The 22,927-nt window shown below is 43.1% G+C and overlaps 1 protein-coding gene across 4 annotated transcripts in view; it reads right to left on the bottom strand.

The window, feature by feature from the left end:
• SUSD6 (sushi domain containing 6) overlaps window positions 1-22,927 on the bottom strand; it is an 85,341-nt gene that overhangs the window by 6,649 nt on the left and 55,765 nt on the right. For 3 of the 4 annotated variants that reach the window (XM_025049122.1, XM_006915161.2, XM_025049123.1), the window contains one exon: window positions 357-554. In XM_025049122.1, the coding sequence (XP_024904890.1) occupies window positions 357-554 (198 nt within the window). Of the gene's footprint in view, window positions 1-356; window positions 555-6,932; window positions 7,050-22,927 lie in introns of those variants that run through there. The other variant, XM_025049124.1, reaches the window with a different exon arrangement.

Genomic DNA, 22,927 nt, shown 5'->3' with positions numbered 1-22,927 from the left:
GTAGCTCCATAAAAAAACAGTCCATTATCTTTCAGGAAAATATAATATAAAAGAGACACTACAAAAGGTGTTATCATTGTGCTTGTGTGTTAGCAAAACATAGTTAAAGGTCACCAGCACTTGGTTAGGCAAACAAGAGATCCTGAGCATCAAAGAGATCTTATATAGTGGAATATATGTCGTAGTAAAGCTTCCAAGCCCCTCAGTGGCTCAGCTGAACCACAGTGAGACACGCACCAGAAACCCTCGAAGACAAGGAAGGGAGACTGCAGGGCACAGGATGCTCCAGAGGAAGCAGGCATCACTTCCCATGAGTGAAAAGAAAGCAGAGCCCCTTTCTCATCTGCCAAACTGACCCTCATTGAGATGGCAGCTAATCTCCATGGCTGGCTTCCACTCGCCATTCTTACACGTCAGGTATTTGTAATCACCCTTCAACATGTAGCCTTCAGCACACAGGTACTCGATGACACTGCCAGAGTTCAGGGGGTCTCTGCAGGGCCGGGGGTGGCAGACAAAGCCACCATTTTCTGGCTCCGGGGGCAGGGAACACACTGTAAAGACAAAGAGAGAGAGATGGTACAGCGGTGAGGTTTTTCGGTGGGGGCCCTGTCAGTGACTCAGAGGACAATTCTGAAAGCCTCAACAAGAAACCACGAGGAGCACAAGGCCAGCCTCTCAGAAAGCCCGCTGGCAAACCCTGGAAGTTCAGGTTGCCACAGAGAGAGAAGTGGGCTGGCAACCGGGGAAGTTTGGCTGCTTGCAACATTTCCCCTTCCTCTCCCCACTGCTCCTTAAGAGAACTGCATCCACAATTGAATAGTAGACTCTGACAAAGTCCTAAACTTACAGGGATCTAGCACAAAACATGGTTTTAATAACACCTAATGAAACACAATGAGTCAGTAAAGATGGTAAAATACTCTTTACTTGCATGGAGGAAATCTTAGCCTTTTTTCCAGTATCAGTACCAGAAAAGACTCCGCCAAGCAATAAAAATGAGCCTTCTGGTCACAGAGGGGGTCTCTGATGGATTTTAGGGAGCACCTCCCTTTTCCTGACTAGAGCAGTCACTGGCATCACTTGTCACATTTTCATCTGAGTAGGACCGCCTAGTTTTAAAAGCACCTTCATCTCATATCTTATTTATCAGTTATGATAACTCTGTAAAGTAGTAATCATGACTCCTCTTTGAAGATGAGGACCCCGAGGCCCATAAAAGTTAAATGACTTTTAGCCACAAGTAAGGCAGAATAAATGGCAGACCTGAGAGCAAAGTCTTCTGGTTCTAATACCTGTGCTCTTTCCACCAGCAGACACTGCTTCTACCTCATGAACTGAGTGGGCCTTTATGAAGTATGTGTACCAAGGTCACCTCCCATTCAGACAGGTCAGTCAGGAGATGGCAAGTGGTGCCTAAGTGTGGTGAGGACCCCAGTGGAAATGAGTTGCAGTAATGCTAAGTCAGTGGAGCTGGAAAGTCTGAGCAGCCCTAGGGAGTGGGCAGCCTCTGATTCCATGGCCTGCCCTTCCAGCCCTGGACAGATATTGCAGAACTGAAGTCCCTAGGCATTGGATTGTGGTGTGTACTTAGCCAAAATAAGAGGGACACAGTGTGGGCACTAAGGGATCACTGTTTGGAAGGACAAGCTGGGGAAGAAGACGTGCTGGCAAGATGGCCAGGCACCCACGAACTTCAACTTTCCAAAGCCTCACTAAAACAAGAGTTCTCACCCACAGGACATTCATTTGGCTGACAAACACCCTGCCCCCATCCTGAATACCACAAGGACATCAGTATGAGAATAAAAACTGTGGGTTTCTTTTTTTCACTTCCTCTAACAGATCTAGAGTCTCTATCTGTCCCAGATAAGGTGTTTTCCCATTCAGAGGCCTACCCACCACTCTCTCAGAGGTGCCCTTACAGGCTCTCACCAAATTCCACTTCCCTTTAACCTACAAACTGCTATTAAGCAAACTGACTGCTGGTCAGTCTGGGCAGGGGACGGGTACCAAGTCTAAAAGGAGATGATGGCTCCTTGCCCTCAAGCTGCTTATCACTAAGATGGGAAGAAAAGACTCCATTTTTAAAGAGCTATTAATGAAACAAAGCTGGGGTAGGTGCCATAGGGATCCACAGAAGTCTGGGCAGCTTCTCTGAAACTAGTACATGAGCCCAAATAAATCTCCTCAGTCCCCTCTAAGGCTACACCTTCTCCGTACTGTTCCCACACCACCCACCTCGCCCGAAGTCTTGAACAGGAGGGAGACAGATGCAAAGAGGCACTCCTTCTGGTGCCTCTTTAAACTTAGCCAAGTAGTTCAAAGAGCTGGCCAGCTGAATTTCCAAAGGCACCTCAGCAAACTGCTTCACCCTTTACACTTTCCCTCCTTTGTTCAGGGCAACAAGCCTGCCACAGATCCTCCTGGCTCCCCTCCGACTGTGTCTAATTGGTTCATTTCCTCAGCATAATTAATGCTGAGCACCCCAGGGCAGCTCCTGAAAGCAGGCAGGACCCACACACAGGTCCAGCGTGCTGGGAAAGATGGTCTCTCAGGGGAAGAGCTGCTGAGTCTAAAGCCACTCCTGCTTTGCTGGGAATTTCTGCCCATAAAGCCACATCTTCACAGAATCTTTGAGCGGGACCCTGAAGGTCACCCAGCATTCATTTTATAAATGAAAAAAGTGAGGTCTACAAAGAAGTGACCCACAATTCAATTTCATTTCAACTAATATTTATTGATTATTGTGTAGGGGTCACTGTGCCATGCTCTGAAAAAAGATAAAAAGACAAGCACTTCAGGTATTGTAGGCAAGCAGGAATCTGACAAATAAGTATACGTATATATTTTAAAAGTCATTTTCTTTATGGCTCCTGGGATTTGTGTTTTGTTTAACGACAGTTTCCCTACTGAGGTTACAAGATTGTCTCTAATGTTTTCTTATATAACATTTTATAGATTGGTTGTTATGTAAATAATACTTTTACAAAAAAAAAATCATAGGAAGTATACATACATGGTATAAAACTCAAAAACTACGAGGGGTGTACAGTCAAAAGCAAGCCCTCTCATATCCCCTAGTAGCTCAGTTCCTCCTCCAAAGGCACCACACCAGTTTCTCCCATGTTCTTCCAAAGATATTCTACACACAGATTTATTCTAAGGCATGTCAAAGAATGCGAATGGTGCCACAAGAGAGGGAGCTCAGAACAGGAGCGATCACATCTCGTGTGGGAGAGATGAGGAAAGGCTCATAGAAGAAGCAGCATTTCAAATGGGGCTTCCGTCCTTAAGAAAGGAGGTGGTACTCTGAAGCAAATGCACCGCAGTAGGAAAGAACAGGTTAAGTCCAGAGAACATCAAGTAGCCCAGGTTAGCTGGGTTGTGAAATATGATAAAGAAAATTTGCTCCTCCAAAATATGAAGAGCAATTAAACCATCTTGTAGAGGGCCTTGACTGCAACAGGAAGTTCAAAGGAAAAGGAGAGCCTCTGAAGGGTCTTGAGAAGGGCAGAATTATAAGAGAAACTGAAATTGATATAAGATGGAGCAGAGGTAGAGAGAGCCTTTATAGTATGTCAACTGTATAGCAACTCTAGTATGGTAAAATAAACTGTACAAAGTTCTTTTATGTTGATCCATGAAGATCGCACAAAGGAAACAAGCTAGAGTACATCAGGTTCAGCATAGCAAAAAGGTGGCCTCCAGTTCATGGAAAAAAATAAAGAGGACTTAGAAGGAAAAGAGCAAGATCATATTTATACACCAAGAACACAAGAAAAAAAATATGGCCCTCTTGCTTAGTCAAAGAGCAGAGTGGGAGAGTCTTGGCAAAGGACAGGTGTCGGAGAGGACCCTTTCAGTGACTTCTGGGTTTAACAGGAAAGGGTCGATCTGGAAGAGCAAATAATTCATCCGATGGCTTCCAGAAGCCACTGTTCTAGCAAGAGGCTGACTTAATCTGGCAGCAGGCTAGCTAGCTCTCTGACAACCCCAGGTCTGCAGAGGGAGTTTCGAGCTCTGTTCTAAACCCCAAGAAGAAAATGAACTCATCTGATTTGGCAAAGCTGCATAATTTAAAAAGAGAGGGAGAGAGCCAGAAGATAAAAATTTTACAAAAAAAAAAATCAATTCTCCTTAGTTTTCTTTTCAGTTTTTCATTATCTCTTAGTCACTTAGGCCTCCAGAGAGCACAGGAAGCTGAGAGATAATTCTTCAGGGGCCCGGAAGAGTGCCTGGTACACAGCAGTCATTCAGTGATAGACTACCCAACCAGCTGTTGAGGGTGCAGACGGAGGAAAAGCGATACGATCCGGCTGATACTTCCACCTCAGTGTCACCACAGCCTCAGCAGAAACGACAAGAACCCTCAATCAGCTCCTCAAACATTTTTTTGCATCTGTTATTTTGGAGACCAGCCTTTTAGGAGGAGGAGACAAATTAAAACAAAACACATTTTCATAAGATTCTATAAAAAGCAAATCAAAACAAGTTCCAGGAAAGGCCTCAGGGTCACAGTATTCAGTTTAACAAACTGAACAATTACTTGAGCCCCTTCAAAATGAGGTGTGGCGAGTAGAGAGTAGGGTGTGTGGGGACCAGCCTGAGGAGGGGAAGCAGATGTTTGAATACCTAGTGCCTTTTTAAAAGACTCAAAAGAGATTTCTGGCTGAAACAGTCATCTAGTTATCAAGAACACAGGACACTCTGGAACACAGTGACTGAGGGCTTAAGAAATTGTGTTAGTATTCACTCACAGGTTTGAAATAGTGTAGTTCTAGACAAAACAGTGCAGTAGAACTCAACTGGGCACAGAGGAACAGGTATTTAATGAGGGGGCTGAAAGAACAGTTGGCTGGAGAAAGAATTCCTAGGAATTTAAGGAAGAAGAAAGAGGTTCCCCAAACCCATCATGAGTTTTGTCATCATCAGAGACAGAGGCAGTATTGTAAATGTCCTTATTTGGTTGTAATTCCATCAAATGATTAAAGCAACCCTCCACACAAGACACCCTAAGAAGACCTTAAAACTCAATGTGAAAGGACTATGCCCCCCAAATCTTTCAATCTAGGGAGGACAAAGCCATGCACACAGCCAAATCCAATGTACATGAAAAAAGGAAATGTTCGAAGGTGCACTTTTCTATTGGCCTGGGGTGTCCTGGGCAGAGACATCTCATTCATCTGAGCACTGCTGGCAACGAGAGGAAGGTGAGAGCCTCTGGGCAAAGAAGAGAAACAAAGCAAAAAAAAAGGAGTGGAGGAAGCAACGGACAAAACCATATATCTAGCACAGCACTGTCCAATGGAAATATAATGGGACCGCAGAGGCCATTTTAAATTTTCTAGTAGCCACATGAAAAAAAGTAAAAGGAAACAGGTGAAATTTATTTTAATATATTTTATTTAACTGACTATATGTGAAAGATTATTGATTACATCTCGACATGCAATAGATGTAAACATTTATTAACGAGATATTTTGTATCTCTTTTTTCTTAGTAAGTCTTTACACTTAAATAGCACATCTCAAGTCACACTAATCACATTTCAAGTTCTCAGTAGCTATTCTGGGCTAGTGGCCATTGTATTGGACAGCACAAGTGCTCAGTACAGGACACGTCTATGTCTGAGAGTCAAAGGATAAGTGTGGGGATCTAAAAACGGTGGGAAGTGTTCAAAATCACACCACAGGGCATGGAGTATTACGGAGACAGCAGATGTGGAAAGAAGATAGCACTGAGCACTGAGGGGACCTCTGGGTTGTTTTAAAGAGCACTGTTCATGTGCTTGCTCTTAAAGCCCTTCCTTGATATATGAAGGTCCAATTTCTACTTTTAGCCCTAAATGGCTTCTTAGGAGCAGAGAGAACCAGAGAAAAAGCAAAGTGAAAACAGAGAAAAAAGATGTTCAAATGTGCAGATTTTTCTTTTGAGGGAGGGACATAAGACAAGGAAGATAATTACTGCAAACAATGTAAGGCACTCTTCTGAGCTCTCTCTTTATATGAGGCAGGTACTATATTCATTTTACACATAAGAACAATGAGGTTTAGCTGAGTTGAGTAATTTGCCCCAAACCACACATTTGTAAATGTTGAAGCTGGATTCAACAGGCACTCTGGATCCCAAGCTGCAAGCGAGCCGCAAGCGTGAACACTTAGCTAACCTGGGCCTGCTGAGCAGGGCAGGACACCAGGTTCCACTCTGTGGCTCACCCATGGAGCTTGTGGAAAATCACTCTGCATGTGGAAAAGTCATGCTATACAGGCTACTTCAAAGGGGAGGTGATCTTCCTCAAGAAAGCCTTCCAAGAAACTGGGACCAGGCACTTCAGACAAAAGTAAAGGTTGGAGGTGGGAGTGGGCGGGGGGGAATGACCACATCTGATTACAGTCAAAAGGTTTCTTGTGAAGCTTTATTACATCTCAGTAATAACTCATATTTATTGACCATCTACTATATGCCAAGCACTAGACTAAGTACTTTACCTGTGTAATTCAATTAAGCTTCATAAAAACTCTGTAAGCAACATATTACAGCATTAGATAGATGAGCAAATTAAATGAAGTGTTAAGAAACTTGCTCGCAGTCACTCAGCAGGGGGCAGTACTGCCCACAGCACTGGGCAGTAACAAAGAATTTGAGTCCAGTTTTTCCTCCCATATCCACATGCTAGAAAGGGAGCCACAGAGAGGGGAGCCCAGTGACAAAGATAATCTGGGTACTGCCTATGGACACTGGCCTACCTGGGCCTCAGTTTCAGTACATGAAGGCACTGAATCAGATGACCTGTGTGGTCTCTAGTGACATTTGCAAAGCTACTGCATCCATGGAGGCAGACAGGAGCAGGGAAACAGTGGGAGGCGTTCAAGTACTTAAGGGATATTCAAGGGCTGGTTCTGCCTGTGGCTCTCCCTGGCGTTCCTACCTTTCTGACACCCCCACTCAAATAGAAGTCTAAAGCAGGCTGCAGCGAGAGGGAAGAGATGATTTCTCATGCCATGTGCAACCTTCCTCTTTTCTAAGACAGGAAGCCCATTGTCCAGCCAGGATCCCTTTTCTCATGAGAACGTCCCACACACTGGGGGAGGGCCAGCCTTTCTCAGGGCGTGGCCCTGGAGTAGGGGTGGGAGAACAGAGAAGGAAACCACCCACAGCTTTGGCTGCCCCCTACAGCTCCTCTTAGCCGCCCCGCCCCCCCGCCCCCACTTTCCTGAGAGGCCCCACCCAAGCCCTGCAACTCACAGGTGGGTCAGGCTTCAGAGCCTGTCCACCTTGTTTAAGGTCTGGGTCCCTCACTCTCTCCACCTCACAGGAGAAGGGAAATGCCAGCCTGCAGCTTCAGAGCCAACAAGGAACATTTTCTTTATTGAACCCTGCCCCAAACATGGAAAACTCTTTGTCACCTGGAAGCAGCCACCGAAGTCCTTAGTCATACAAAAAGAAGTGTTGTTTCCTCAGCCTGGAAAGCCTGACCTGAAAGCACAGGCAGTCAGCTGGAACGCCACCCATCTTTCAAGATTCACTTCCGAGGTAGCCTTGGAATGGCCTTGCTCCAGGAAACCAAACTTTACCAAAGAGAAGTGCCAGTGAGAATTAAGCACGCTGTAAAGCTTACCAGCACGGGCCTAAAATGAGAGCGGTCTTGTGTGTCTGCTCAGCTGGTTATCCATGGTTACCGACCATGTGGGCCTGGGCAGGTCTTCCTACCTCTCAGCTCCCTCATTGGTAAAACAGGGATACTAAAAGTGTCTACCTCACAGGGTTGCTGTGTGAATCACAATTATGCACGTAAAGTACCTGGTGTTGGGTCTGTTACATACTAAGGTTCAATGAACAGTAGCTTTATTATTCCTGTGTTCCTGTAATATTTTCTTTACTCCTCTCTATAAACTATCACCATATTGTTGTTTCAGCAATGACTTTCTCACAGGTCAGTCCTTCCTCCACCTCTCTACTAACCCCACCCACCCACCCAAATTGTAGGGCAAGCATTTGTTCTGCTCATTTTTGTGTCCCCAGTTCTTGGCATGAAATCTGATAGAGAGCAGATGCTTAGTAGAAAACTACTTAACTTGCAAAATTTCAAGGCACTGTCTTGTTTCTAACTGCAAAAGGTCACATGGTTTCTGATTTGAGATAAGTTTCAAGAACAGATAACAGCAAACAGAACAGGATCAGGGCCACAGGGGTGGGGGTGTCAGAGCAAGGTCTTGGATGTCAGACAGATGAATCTGGGTTTGACTGGGGGCCCACTCTGCGACCTTGTCAACTGCTTGAACTCTTGTGAACCTGACTCTTTAATGGCCAGTACCCACTTCCATGAAGTGTTTGCGTGGACTGATAAAACTGTGTACCTGAAAGTGTCCTGCATCATGCCTGGCATATATCAGGCACTGATACATTTTTTACATTTATTTTCACATAGCAAACTAAACCCTTACCTCTGGTTTTTGGAATGGGGTAGGGCAAACCTTTGGCAAAGAAAAGAAAAAGGACAGTTTCAGAAATTTCTGGTATCTGGAGAGGGAACAGGCGGAGAACCAAGCAGGATGAGCATTGTGGGGGATCTCGCTTTGCTCTCCCCTTGCTACAGCTCAGTAATATGCCAGCCCCTTTTTTCCACTTCCCTTCGCAGCAGAACAGCCCAAGCTGCTTTTGGCTGACAAATGGCTTCCATATGGCCTGTTACCTTTTCACTTCCTCTTGTTCTCATAGCTCAGAGACTCAGGGAAACAGGCTGCCAACTAGGGCTACAAATCTCAACCCCCTAACTACTATATGATTGCTAAAAGAAGGACAGGCAGAAGGACCACTCTTCATCCTACTGGTCCAGGCCTGGGCCACTCTGTGTCTAATGCCTGGACCCACTTAGTGACCTACAGAGCAGAGCCCACAGCTGTGCCTCACCCTCATCTCTAGGATAGTTGGATGACAGCAGTGATAGGGAGCCAGGCCATCCCATGTGCACTAACAAACACTACTATATTACTCTTGAGAGTGGTAGTCAAAGGGTTAAGGGAAAGCAGATGATATTTATTTACTTCCTCATCAACAACCACTACTTCCCGGTCTCTTCTCCTTCATCCTATATCATCTTACTAAGCTGCACTTGTATTTGGATCTAGGCTGGACCTCCGGAAGAAGGTACCAGTCAGTTGCTTAAGGCACTGTCCAACCTTAGAAGGGTAACTGGTGAGCAGGTGATAATTTAAGAGTCTCCCTGGGAGTTTAAAATATGGTTAGACTCTTGGGTACAAAGGTCACAGCTATGGTTTCATTTTCAACTCTACAATCAAATGGTGACAAGTCCAGTGTCAAGAACACACACAGGCCTCTAAGAACACAAATTTAAATTTAAAATAAACTTAGAGATGTCTGTTGTGCAACAGGGTAGAAGTGAGGAAGAGAGGTAACATTTATTACCAGGCACTATGCTGGGCACTTTACAGCTGCCGTCCTATTTAATTTTCCTGCCCTGTGAGGAAGGTACTATAATACTCAGTTTGCTCAGATGAAAAAACTGAGGCTCTGAAAAATTTAGTGATGGCCTGAGTTTACACGGCTACTAAGTATTAAGAGCTGAAATTCAACTCTGGCTTGCCTTTCTCCTTATCACTGGAAAGCTCCTTGATTATAGATGCCACTGGAAAAATTTACCCCAGGACCTACAGAAGTATAACATGGGGGTGGGGTACATCTGGACAAAAGTTGCAGTGATTCCTGTTTAGAGAAGAATGCAGACTGGTGGGTTTAGTTGTGCCCAGATGACTCAGTTCATATCTCAAGTGGGGCCACATTTTTCCAGAGAAGTTGTTGGGGGTGGGGAGGGCCAGACAGTTTCCTTCACAAATCTCTGAGCACTACAAACAATGGAGCTATTTAAGCATCACAGACACCAAGGCTGCAAGTGGGAAAGGTATAAGAGCATTTTTAGCCAAGAAAACAAGTCTTCCAAGAGGGATATGTGAAAGGAAGGTTGATGTTAAATGCAGAATGAGGATGCCACCTAGACTCAAATAGAGGGTTGCCTTTCTGCCAGCTACCCAGAATATACAGGGTCACTGGGGCCTCTCTGCCAAAGCCCAAAATAATCAGCCTCCGTCATGCACCACCAGTGAGTTAAGCAGCATTTTGCTTCTCCTAGTTGATCAATAGGTCACTGCTACGTACCCAGGCCTACACAGCTGCAAAGAATGAAAGGGAACAATCAGTAAACTCTAGTTACAGATGGTGGCAGAAATCAGCTGAGGTGATGGCCTAAAACCAGAAAAACACCATAGCTGTTTGAAAAACACTAGTCATTGAGGGGTAAAGGTCTGAATGGAATTTTCTGAAGAAAAAGATGTGACTGGGTCTCCTTGTGACAGACAAAGTATAACTAACAGACCACAATGCCATGAAGTGAGCCCTGTATATTCTGTAGGGGCCAGTATTGGACCTGACCTTCCCATAAGACAGAGACTAGGAAATAGAAAAAAGAAAAGGTAGGTAGGTTTTTATTGCTGTTTTTTTTTTTTTTTCAGGGGCAGAGTGGAATGAAATTGCCAGGGCTAGGGGTCTTGCTTTTATCACTTCTGAATCAACTAGGATAAGAACATGGACAAATGAGCATGAGTAGACAGAGTCAAAAGTGACAAAGGCCACCGATCTGAACATTCTTCTTCCTCCATCTTGTGTGTCCATCACAGGAAATGCAGCTTGTCATGACTTCTTGGTTTCCTTTGCGCCTCCTAAAAAGGAAACTATCACCACCCTCTGCTAGCATCAGCTGAACACACAGCAGCAATCAAACCCACTCAGGTTTTTGTTTTGTTTTGTTTTGTTTTTTGCTCTTCTCTGCTTTCAACATTGGGGTCTTTCTAAAGTTCTGGACCATATGGGGCAATGGAGGTCAATCAAGGGGTCGCATGCTACAGAGTACTCTTAGCAGTATGAAAAATGACACTACACACTTTGACAGCAGATCCCTTTCCTCCTCCCAGGCAGCAGGGAAGCAATCTCTCCCCTCCAGAGAATTCTTCCCATGTAGATTTCTCTAAGAAAGCCTTACTTAAGCCTCTTTAAGGAACTTTAAAAACAACAGGAATCCACACAAACCCCCTGTGAAGTCCAAAGCAGCAGGGCATCTGGCCCTCAAGGTGCTTTCCCACATGACAAGGACTTGCTTGCCTTTGATTTTGGCCTGTATAATTATCAGCCGGGCTCTAGCATACTGTTGAGACTCCTCGACCACTAAACAGAGTGACCTCAAAACAGATTAGTGAAGCTTGGGCCTGGACCTGCTTAGGATCAAGGACAGAGTCTCAACCACGCTTCATTTGTCATGCTGAGGCCCGTGTTCCTGTCGTCTCCTCTGGTCTCTCTTGGTTTCTGGACCCTTGACTCTGGCAAGCCACTTTTCATTGACTGGTCCAAGATTCCTAATCAGAAGACGTTGCCTGTTGTTGCCTTACCCCTTCCATGTATCAGTAAATAACTATGTCCTGACAGGTGAACAGAAAAAAATGTCATACAGGTGAACAGAAAAAAAACCTTTAATCTTTTGTCTTCCAAAGAATGGGTTTAATAACTTTTACCCAGACAAGCGTAAAACACATTTACAGGTTTTGATTCTTATTCTCTCTTGATTTCATTTTCCTAATAGGAAGTCCTTCATTAACTTAACAAATATCTACTGAGAGCCTAACCAATGTGATATGGGACATCTCTTGCAGAGTTCTTAATCTTTTTAGTAAACCCAGTTTTCTTCCCTCCTTTCTTTAGGAAAAAGGCCCTCAAAACTCTCTGGCTATTGATAAGGGTCATCAGACCATTGTTAGTAGAAATAGTGTTAGACCAGACAGGGCCCTTAGAATCTGAGAGGGGAGGAGACTTTAGTTGAAAGATTTTTTTTTTCTCTTTGAGAAATATATTAACCAAGGCTGTTTCCCTTTACTCACTTAATAGGCAAATCAATAAAACAAATTAATAGATATGTAATTTAAATGACAAGTTCATATCTTCTTTTCCTTGTCTAGGGACTGAGGTGGCACTTTAGCAGGAAACCCAAGACTCCACCCTAACTAAGGCAGAAAAGAAAAGAGCTCCACGAAACCTCAACAGGCAGGGACTACGACTCTCCTCATCAGGAAGTAGATACAGAAGAAGAGACCTCTCATCCCTCAACATCCATAGTAATAAGAGGGTTCATGGATCTTAGGAAAGAGTTAGGCACGAAAGTTAGTTAGGGAGTTTCAGGTCTGCCTGCAAAGACACTGAGGTCATGCTATCCTAGAAAGGTTCTGCCCACAATTAAGCAAGCCAGATGGCATTTTTAGGCTAAAAGTAACTTCCACAAAGAAACAAGCAAGCAGAGAATTAGGTACCAGTTTAAGCCAGTCACTCACACCTGCGCAATGACCTTCAACTCACCTGAGCCTCATTAAACCATCATTATATGATGCATATGCCCGGAAGTTCGTTAATATCATTATAATAGACTGAACTCTGGGAACGAACATGCGCAAAAAGTAAATGATGAATCACTGACGCCTGTCAATCACAGTTGTCAATCAAGGAAGCCCACACCTCTAAGCAAAGTAACCACCCACAGCAAATAGAGATAAAACCTCGAAGGCTTTATTACCAGGCCTTTTGAGCCACCCTTCTCTTGCTCAGGCCTGCTTCCACATCTGGAAGTGTACTTTCCCTTCTAATAAAGCTTTTCTTTTCTGCTGTATTTCGGTGTCTTGCTCAATTCTCTGTTCGAGACATCAAGAACCTGGACAATGTGCCAGGAGGGGATCCCCACTCTCTGGGAACAAATGTGCCAGGTTGGTGCTAGAAATTCAAAAGCAAATAATACATAGTTTTGTACCTGAAGAGACTTCATATATTTTGGTGATATAAATAAGGAGCTCCAGATTATAATAATAATACTATCTACTCTGTTTATCTCCCAGAGTTCATGTAAGGATTACATTTATTCATTCTTTCAACAAGATTTTACTGAGTACCAAAGCACTGTGGCAAGTAATGGGGGAAGAAAGGTAGAAAGATGAAAAAAATATAGGCCCTACTCTCTGAGAGCTTAGTGTCCAATAAGTAATAATAGACACATATTAGAAATCAATATGAGTTACAACAGGAGGTTCTGAAGGATTAATCCAATGAGGAAGAGATCAGAAAGGATGGAAGAAATGATATCCCAACTCCAACTTTAGAGGGAAGTAGGGTTGTGACTCTGGGATAAAAGATTGTTACTATGGAATTGTGACTGGGATAAAGGACAGTGGGAAGAACGTGCAAGGAGGAGATAAAGACAAGAGCAAAGGCAGAGAAGCAAGAAGAGGTGGTATGTTTATGGAAACCAGCAAATGATTCCAGGTTTAACAGGAGAGAGCTGGAAATTTAGAAAATCAGGCTGGTGCCAGAACAGGAGGGCCCTGATTACTAGGAAAAGGGATGAAAAATCTTGTGTCCTTTTTCCATAAAATAAGATTTTAAGAACGCATTTTAAGTCCTAAAATGCAAAGTGACATTACTGATAATTAAATGAAAGTCTGCCCTATAGTACTAAGCCAGCCATGTAAACGTGCCTGCCCACTTGGGAAACTATTTTTCAATGGAGCTAGGCATGCTGGTGAGGTGAAGTGGAGATGGGGGAAGGTCAGGGGTGGGTGGGAAACCATGTGATTTTTCTAGTGTAGATTCATGATGTTTCTAAAGTTTGCCTAGGTAAGGGGGGCCAAGAAAGAACCAGAGGGACTGGAACAGAGGAAAGGAATACAAAGACATCTTGTGGTCAATTTCTTTCCCAGGGTTCTCTCACATGGCAGCAGATGGCCTATCCCTGTAGGACTGGATCTCAGAAAGCAGCTGCTCCCAGGTCCTGGTTCTAACAGCTGGGGTCACAGGACCTCTCTGCGCAAGCTGAATGCCAGAAATCAATGGTTTCCATTGTGACTGCATGCATGAGCTCTCAAATCCAGGCTCATGCCCTATGCCTGCCTGTAACAGAGGACTGGGAAAAATAACACTACACGTTTTGAAAGACTGCACTTGCAAATTAATGGAAAGATACAGTATTATAAAGCCCAGTTTTATTTAAATTACTTTGACTTTGCTAGGAAACTACTGAGATGCTCATTATTTGAGAAATAAAGGACTTGCCCATAAAAGGGTCAAGACAGTAGGCGCTCCGGGCAGAGGGGCAGATCATAACTAGAGGATAATCACTAACTGCCTCTGGTCCTCCTCTTCTTCCTGCCCAATGCACAGAGTGTGGCTCCACCATACCGACCAAAAAGCAGACTCGATGTTTCATGTACTGGAAAAGCGGATAAAAATCCATAAAATGATGTGTGTGTACACAGAGAAATATAAGAGTATGATTACATAATTAGGCACATTAAAGTATTTATACTGCTGAGACTAAAAGCCCCTACTCAAAGGCATTCCATCAAAGTTGAAAGGGGAAAAAGAAAATAGAAAATAAAGCATCTAATTGCAATCTTCCACAAAGCCAGACATCCCCAGCTGGTGCCACAGCTGAATTCTCTTAATTAACATGTTGTAATGGCAAGTATGAAAGACACTGTATGCTTATCAGCTCCATGCCATGGCCAGCCAAGCAGAGGAGCCAGCAACACTGCTATGATTAAAAAGTTTTTTCTCTATTATAATGGTATCCCGGTGTAGGATTTTGGTTATTTTTTTTCTTAAAAACTTAGTTTGCAGGCATACAACTCTATGCCTGCAAAGTTAGAAACTGAGACTAAAGAACATGAAAAGTTAACAGTCTAGGAACTAGTTTATTGGTGGCTGTTTTTCTCTTACCTCCCCAAACTTGGGGCTTTATCAGACAGAAGAGCCTAGCAATGTTTGAGCAGCCTAACCTTTTAAATAGAAACCCATCTGACAGCTTAAAATCATACATTAAATGTATCTAAATGGAAAAAAAGGTGAAAGAAATGACCACATAAATGAGCACAATGCAGAGAAGACATTAATACATCAAGAGACTAGGTCAACATGCAATGTATTCCAAAGGACAAACTCTCATAGTTTCGAAAGGGCCTTGCATACTTCCAAAGAGGGTTGTTTTTGCACAACTATTAGTCACACCTGAACCTGGTTATAGGTAGTCCCATTTCCCTGAAAAGGCCTCCCAAAGTCAAACAATAGGTTTATATATTATAAGAAAGTCGTGTTCTCAGAAAGCCAAACAAGATCATAAAATGCCTAATTATACTCTGCCTTTTAGATACAATCTTGGACAATATAATCTGAGTGTTTTATAAACTATTCTTTAACTCTGGTTTTTCGTCTTCACAACTAAGCAGAGCTGTTGATTTACAGTCAGTGAGTGTTCAAATGACATTAACAATTCCCTACTTGTGACATGCTTACTGAATTTCAAAATCTCTTCCTCAATTTTATCAACTTTAGAAGACCTACCCTTCTTATAACTACCATCAGCAATGTCATTTTTCCATGACTGACTCATCCTCACAAAGTAAAAGTCCAAAAATTCAAGTTACTCCTCCAGCATACATGGCGGCACAGATGGAGCCAGCGACACTGCTCAGAGTGTACTGTAGGCTGGCAGGCAGCCATACCTCACGACTGCTCAAGAGGTTTTCTCAGCTGCTGCACAAAAGTCCAAGTTCATTACACAAAGGCAACTGGGGTGTTGATTTACAACGTGCCAGAGTACAGGTTGTTCCTAAGACAAATGTTTAAAAGCTGACTGCTTGGCATTGCTTCAGAACCACCTCACGAGGTATAAAGTTTGGATTTCTTGCCCCCTCACTCCCCTAGCTCCAAAGGCCCAGAATCATTTTGGTGGACAAGAGAAAAGATATTTAGGTAGGCCCAATGCAAATGACAACTGTGTCCAGGGCCACAGATCTCTGGCACTCAGCAACACACACACACACCTGCATTTTACAAAGAAGCCAGGACTAAATCCAGGACTCAGAGGTTTGCACTGCACCGAGGGAAGTCAGGCTAGTCAGTACCTGCCACAGGCCTGTTACTCAGGATGACAGCTCATCCTGGGTTTCCCCAGTCTCTAAGTTTTGTTGATGGAAAAGGTTCATCACACATGCAATCAGGGATCCTTGGGGTCCTGGCAGATGCCTTTATCTAGACCTTGCAGTGGAATAATATCAGTTGAACATTAGTTTTTTCTCCAAAGGGAAGCCACTTGACCTATAGGAAACAGAATCACTGTGCCTCACATAATCTGTGCAAGTGGGTAATGTCCTCTAGAGCTAGTACTTACAGTCTTCTGCAAAATCAAATGAAACCATATATCCACAAACAGCACAGAAGTTGCAGAGTAACTGATTCTGAACTCTGGGCCTGCTGCTTTTGCCTCCAACCAATCCCCTCAATCTTCCCAGCTAGCCTCACCTCTCAGAGGGACAGAGAAAAACAAACACAATGACCGTGGGGCCTTCTGCAAATTGTGGGCAGGGCCACTGAAAGTCAAGCCCTGTTTTAAGAACCACCCTGTTACTCAACTGTAACAAAATGATTACTCAGAATGGTTTCAGCAGTTTATCTACCAGCCACCCAGAACAGAGTATCTGGGACCTTGCGGCTTTCATGAAAAGGGAAAGAAAGGACCTGTAGTTAAAGGCAGTAATATGAAGACTCAAAGCTCCCAGCTAAGTGTTCCTCTCAAGCATCATCTCTTCTGCCCAAGGGGCCCCCCAAAACCCTCAGCAGAGAAGGCCAAAGATGGCAGCAGAGCCTCTGCCTGGCCTACACCCTGGCCTGGCAACAGGCTGGGATGATCCCCAAAGAGGAACTGCTTGCTTCCCAGGGCTCCAAACATGATTTGCACTGGCCATGTTGTGGGTCTGTGCCAGGGAGCTTGGGGTGAGTCAGCTGAGATGGCAGGCCCAGCCGAGGCACAGCAGTTGGAATTGAAACTGTACTTCATTTTCCGATTTAAAAGACCTAGGGAGTACCTCCCATGGCAATCATTTACTTTTCTCTACTTCTACTGGAAATTAACAGATCTTGTGATAAGCAAAGCATGTTTATGTTTGTTTTTCCTCACTAATACAATCTCTCTCAATAAAAATTATTTTCCCGATTTCTGTTTTTACTACGAGCAACTACTAGATACGTACTCTATTAAGAAGAGTCCTTTTGACAGGTCTTCTTTGATTTTATCAATAATCCAAAGTTACCCAAACTCTTTATTTAGAATTGTTAAGGGGGTTCAGGGGCACAGGGGAAGGTGATACACTCAGCATTGGCAACATTTGGAAACAGCACTCTTTCACTGCTGATTATGCATGAGGTGACTAGTGTCACCTGTACCTATGGAATAATTCCTGGCCAATCACATTTTAAAACAACCAGCTGGAGGCTTGGAGCTTGCTGCACATTATGCCTGGGCTCAATGGGCCCACCAGGGAACATTACCTCCACGATGAGCAGGGCCTGGTCAAAGCTTTACTCAGGTGGCACCCAATAGCTGGTCTGACTCGGCCAGCAACAACGTTATGGCTTGAGTTGCTCTGCTCTACCAGGAGAAGCTGCAGAGGATCAGAGGCCATAGAAACTGTGGAACCATGCTCATGCAAGCAGTACCTAACATCACAACTTCCTTCCAAGAACTATGGGGCTCCCTCTTACTACCCACCTACAGGCAAACTCAAATTTACCCTGGTAGGTTAATCTTCCCTAAAATAGATTTTTTCCTAATGATGCTTTCTTGTCAAAATATTCAAAAAGCCACCAATTTTGTTCTGTAAGTCTAAATGTTTCTGCTGGATATGCAAGGCTCTCCACAATTTGGCTTGTCTCATATATCTCCAATAACAAGTCCCACTAGGCTCACTCCCCATGTTCATGGTCTCAGATCAGTCTTCTGGCTCGTCTCAACTCCATCTTCTTCCCCTCTCATCAATATCCTCCACTTTTTCTTCTGTCAGCTCAAACCACATCCATAGTGCAAGGCCTGATCTTAATGCTCTCTTCCACAGGAATTTCTTTCCTCTGAACTAAAGCAGCATGACTATACAATCTAGCAGTTACACACCACTTTGTCCACCGTTGCTACATGTGAGCTGATCCTGCCTCTCCAGGGTACCATAAGCATCTAAAAAGGACAGAGAACCTACCTTCACCAGCCTGGGCACGTTTAAGGCACTGATGGAGCCTGTGCCCAAAAGGGCTGATACCTCTTATAACATGGACTGACTAGATGCTTAAAAAGACCCTAACTCTTGAATCCCAGGGAGTTTCTCCTCCCCACAATCTACTCCTGGGCCCAGTCCTGGCAAACTGAGAATTCCGCCTGCAGAGTGCCAGAATTCCAGCTCACATAAAAGGATTGAACAAAGAATTTCACAACACCCCCAGCCCTCCTTCAGGCTCCAAAGCTCTTCAAGGGCACCCTGTTTAAACAAGAGGTGCAATATATTTTGGGGAAATGATGAAGCAACTTCCCATAAGAGGCAAGAAAAAATTCCCCAAGTGCAAAAGGGCTTCTTGGAAAACAAACAGAACAGCTTCCCTGCCAGGACAGAGAGAAAGGAATTCACATCCAGGCTCTTCATCCTTGGCAAAGGAGCCCGTTGTGCAGGGAACAGGAGAGAGGAGAGCTGCAGGGAGAAAAAAGGAGGCAAATGCTTATGACCAGATGTAAAACTCAGCATAGTTTTCAGAGTTGGAGGCCCAACCTAATGCTTCGTTTGATACTGCTCAAGGCGCCACTGGGAGCTCCTCCACCTTCTCTTTCTCTCACAAGCCTTAAACAACAGATGCGAACCTAAAAAGTTGGGTGCAAATGCAATCATATTGTACATACACCAGAACACCGCTATTTAAAAACAACTGCACGGTGACTCTTTTAGTGGATGATAAAATTCTTTTGCAATAACAATACTTTAAAACAAATTTGAAGGGGGATAATTTTGTATTTTATACATTTGACTTGATTATTGGATTGTTTTTCTCACACATTCCAGAGTGCCTGAGCAGAGGGGGCATGGGCAAACTAGGGTAGAGATCATTTTGCTTGATCTGCAAGGTTCATCTACTACCCATGTTTCACTTTTAAAATTACTACTAATCAAACATTACAGCAACATTAGCAGTACTCTTCAAGAAGAAAGAAAAGCATCGCCCACGGAGGAAAGTTCTCAGGTTCACGTCCGGATGAAAACCAAATGTTTCCGTAGCTAGTGATACAGCACTTGTGAATGTTCAGACCTCACTTCTTTGGCATATGCCCTTTTTCCTGAACTTGAAAATTCATATCCGCCTAGCCTGTTTGCATGAACTAGAAGACAGTGTGCAACAGATCAAATCCTAGCTTTGCTCTCATCAGCAACATGAGCCAATGAATAACTCTTCTCCTTTTGCCACCTTATTTTCCCCACCAACCTAGTGAACCATTCTTCAGAACTAATGAAAAGGCCATAAACAAGCTGCCAAAGAAAGTCAACTCTTTCAGATGCAATAATGATGTGAAGAAGGTTCCTGCAATCTTACAGTCTCTGACTTGATTCCCCCGCCCCTGCGGAGACCTCCCCTTCACAGTTCTTCACCCTTTTTATCGCAGACTACTCTCAGGCCTGCAGCCTTTCAAACAGAAGGAGCCCCTTTTCTCTGTACCTGTGGATTCCTGCTATAAAGCTTTTTCAGAAAAGTTGATCTACCCAATTTCTGTCTCTAACAGATTTCCAGGGGCTGATAAATTTTAGTTTTTAGGCTGCTAAAGGGAAGCAGGAGGATGGGTGCGGCTAAATGGGGAAAAGAGCATCATCCAGAACTCTTACCCTAAGCAGGGCCTTCCTGCTGGCGGCATTAACACATACATGCAACTAATGCAACGCTTTTTAAATATGCCATTTTAAAATAAATGTCAATTTATAATTTTTCAAAATGAGCAATAATTGAATTGGTGGTGGGGAAAGTGAAGAGCTTGATGTTTACATCCATCTGTTCGGTGTGTTCTTTCCCTGCAAGCAAGATATGCTTGAAGACAATTTATCAAGGATGCCAACATCAGCTTCTTAACCACGGAAAAGAAACTCCCTTCTCTTGTAGCTACTGAAAGATCTCGGCTGCAAAATGACAGAAGCCAACCCTGTAAATAGAATTTCTGAGGAAAAAATTTTGTAGGGAAGGAATGGAGATGCGCCAGCTGTCCCCTAACAAAGCCACAAGTGCAATGAAGACTAATGGAAATTAACTCTTGTTTTCAATTTATGTGGAAAGGCTGAGTCAGTGGGGAGACTAAAATGAAAAACCATCCTCAGAATTCATATTTGTCAAGTTTTGAGGGGTCTGATGGTCAAACAGGCTCTCTCTTCCAACAGACAAATAGGGAACAGCATTTGAGATAGAGGAAATAGCATAAGTGAAGCACCAAGGCACATTCCATAGAGCATATTATGAGAATGATAAAATTCCTGGTGAGGCTCCAGGACAGAGCGCAGGACAGGGAAATGGCTGGAGGGCAAGGTGAAAGCACAGACAAAGGTTATGTTGCTAAGGAGTATGGACCTTGATATGTCGTACAGCAAAATTTGAGTTTGTTTTCTTTTAAGGAGAGAAGTATCATGCTTAGTCTGAGATTCTGAGTTACTCTGGAAGCGGGTTGGAAGACAGATTCGAGAGGAGGGAGGTAGAGAAGACATTGAAGTCAGAGAAACCAATAAGAGTCTGGTGAGAGATCATGAGGCCTTGGATGTCAGCAGTGTCATTTTTTTCTTGGAGGGGGCCACCATTTATACCCCTAACTGCCTGCCCACCCACTGCCCCACCTAGCTACCCCAGCACAGACACCGCTGGAAGAAGAGCTCTGGTGCTTTCATACTAATGGAAACTCATGTGTCCAGGGGCTTTGGAGAGTTATGCTTCCAGAATCCCTGTCCCTGGTGAGCTCTGACCCTCTGGACAGCAAGTGCAATCAACTAATGAACCCAAGGATCCAAATGACAGTGCACACCATTTCAAAGAGAGGCTGCTGTATTGTGCAAAATGCCAGGACAATCTCTTGAACAAAAGGGGTCTGGAGAAGGTGACTAAATCTCTGCCTATCCTTCTTCCATCCCCTCACACTCCTTGCTCCCCCCGCAAAAAAAAAAAAAAAAAAAACCTCAAAAAAATTTTTATTATAAGGATATATGTAGAAAATATTCTATTCAGGCTATATAAATGTTTCTGAGAAGGTGTAAAATTAAAAAACTATTCCTAGTGGCTGAAGGGCCTGGGAAATGGCAGATGCCACCCACAAAAATCATCCCAAAACTTCTCAAGAAAATATAAGAGCCCATCTTTAGAAATTTCGGAAGTTCTTAATCAAATCCAGAAACATTTCCAGAAAGGAAAAAAATATAAACAAAGTTGACACTGTAACACTGAGAACAGTAGTTCTCAAACTTTGTTCACAGGTCCCTTTACACTATTTAAAATTATCAAAGACCTCCAAAGAGTTGTATGTGTGTTAGACCTATCAATATATACCATAGTTGAAAATAAAACTAAAAAAAAATTATTTGTAAATTTACTTAAAAAATAAGAACAATAAATATCAGAGCAATCACGTCAACACATGCTGATGTAGTCTCTGGAAATTCCAACTACACCCCTATGAAGGAATGAGTGCAAAAAAGGCAGATGGTGTCTTAGTATTAACATGAAAACAGTTTCAACCATGTCAATCTCCTGAAAGGATCTTGAGGACCCTTGAGAACCACTGCCATAGAGGGAAATACAATAATCTACAAACTGGGAGAAGATAAGGAAATACAAAATTAAAGCCACATAGAGATTCCACTTTATGTACATCAGATTGGCAAATATAGTATCTTACAACAGCTGTCTCAAAGCATGTAGAGAACTAAGAATTTTCTTATATATCACTAGTGGTATAAACTGATAAAACTAGTTTGTAGAACTATTTAGAATATGTAGAGTTGAAATTGTGCACTCCTAATAATTCATCAACTCCACTGCTCAATGTATATGCCAGAGGAATCCTATACAAATGCTTAGGACATATGTACAAGGATGTTCCTTGAAGTACTGTTTCTAACATAGAGAAACTGAAGTCACCTCTATAGCAATCAGAGGATGGTTATAAATATTTTGGTATATTAACACAATGGAATACTATACTGCACTTAAAACAAACCTATCAACATGACTAAATGCAAAAACAATGTTCAGTGAAAAAAAAGAAGCTACAGAAGATTACATACATATTAAAACATAAAGAACAATATTCTATATTCCTTAGGAATCCATTTTTAGGGATGTAAAACTTTATGTATAATGTACAAAATACATGTAAATACATGTGTAAGTATGTAAAAACATAGAAACATGGTTGGAAGGATACACATAAACTAAGGACACCAAAAAAGCAAACAATCCGATTAAAAAATGGGCAAAGGATCTAAATAGACATTTCTCCCAAGGGGATAAACAGATGGTCAACAGACATGAAAAGATGTTCAACATCACTGATATCATCGTCAGGGAAATGCAAATTAAAACCACATTGAGATATCACCTCACATCTGTCAGAATGGCTCTCACAATAAATCAACAAATAACAAGAGCTGGAGAGGATGTACAGAAAAGGGACCCTCATACACTGTTGGTGGGATTGTAAATTAGTGCAGCCACTATGGAAAAGAGTATGGAGGTTCTTCAAAAAATTAAAAATAGAACTGCCATAAGATCCAGCATTTCTACTTCTGGGTATTTATCCAATGAAAATAAAAACAAACACTAATTTGAAAAGATATACGCACCCTGTGTTCACTGCAACATCACCAGTAATAGCCAAGATATGGAAACAACCTAGATGTCCATCAACAGATGAATGGATAAAGATGGAGTTGTGTGTGTGTGTGTGTGTGTGTGTGTGTGTGTGTGTACACACACACACTGCAATAT

Source organism: Pteropus alecto, unplaced genomic scaffold, assembly GCF_000325575.1.
Source record: "Pteropus alecto unplaced genomic scaffold, ASM32557v1 scaffold276, whole genome shotgun sequence".
NCBI classification, from domain to species: Eukaryota; Metazoa; Chordata; class Mammalia; order Chiroptera; family Pteropodidae; genus Pteropus; species Pteropus alecto.
The sequence above is the reverse complement of the archived record's forward strand: the minus strand, read 5'-3'. Positions and strand labels throughout refer to the sequence as shown.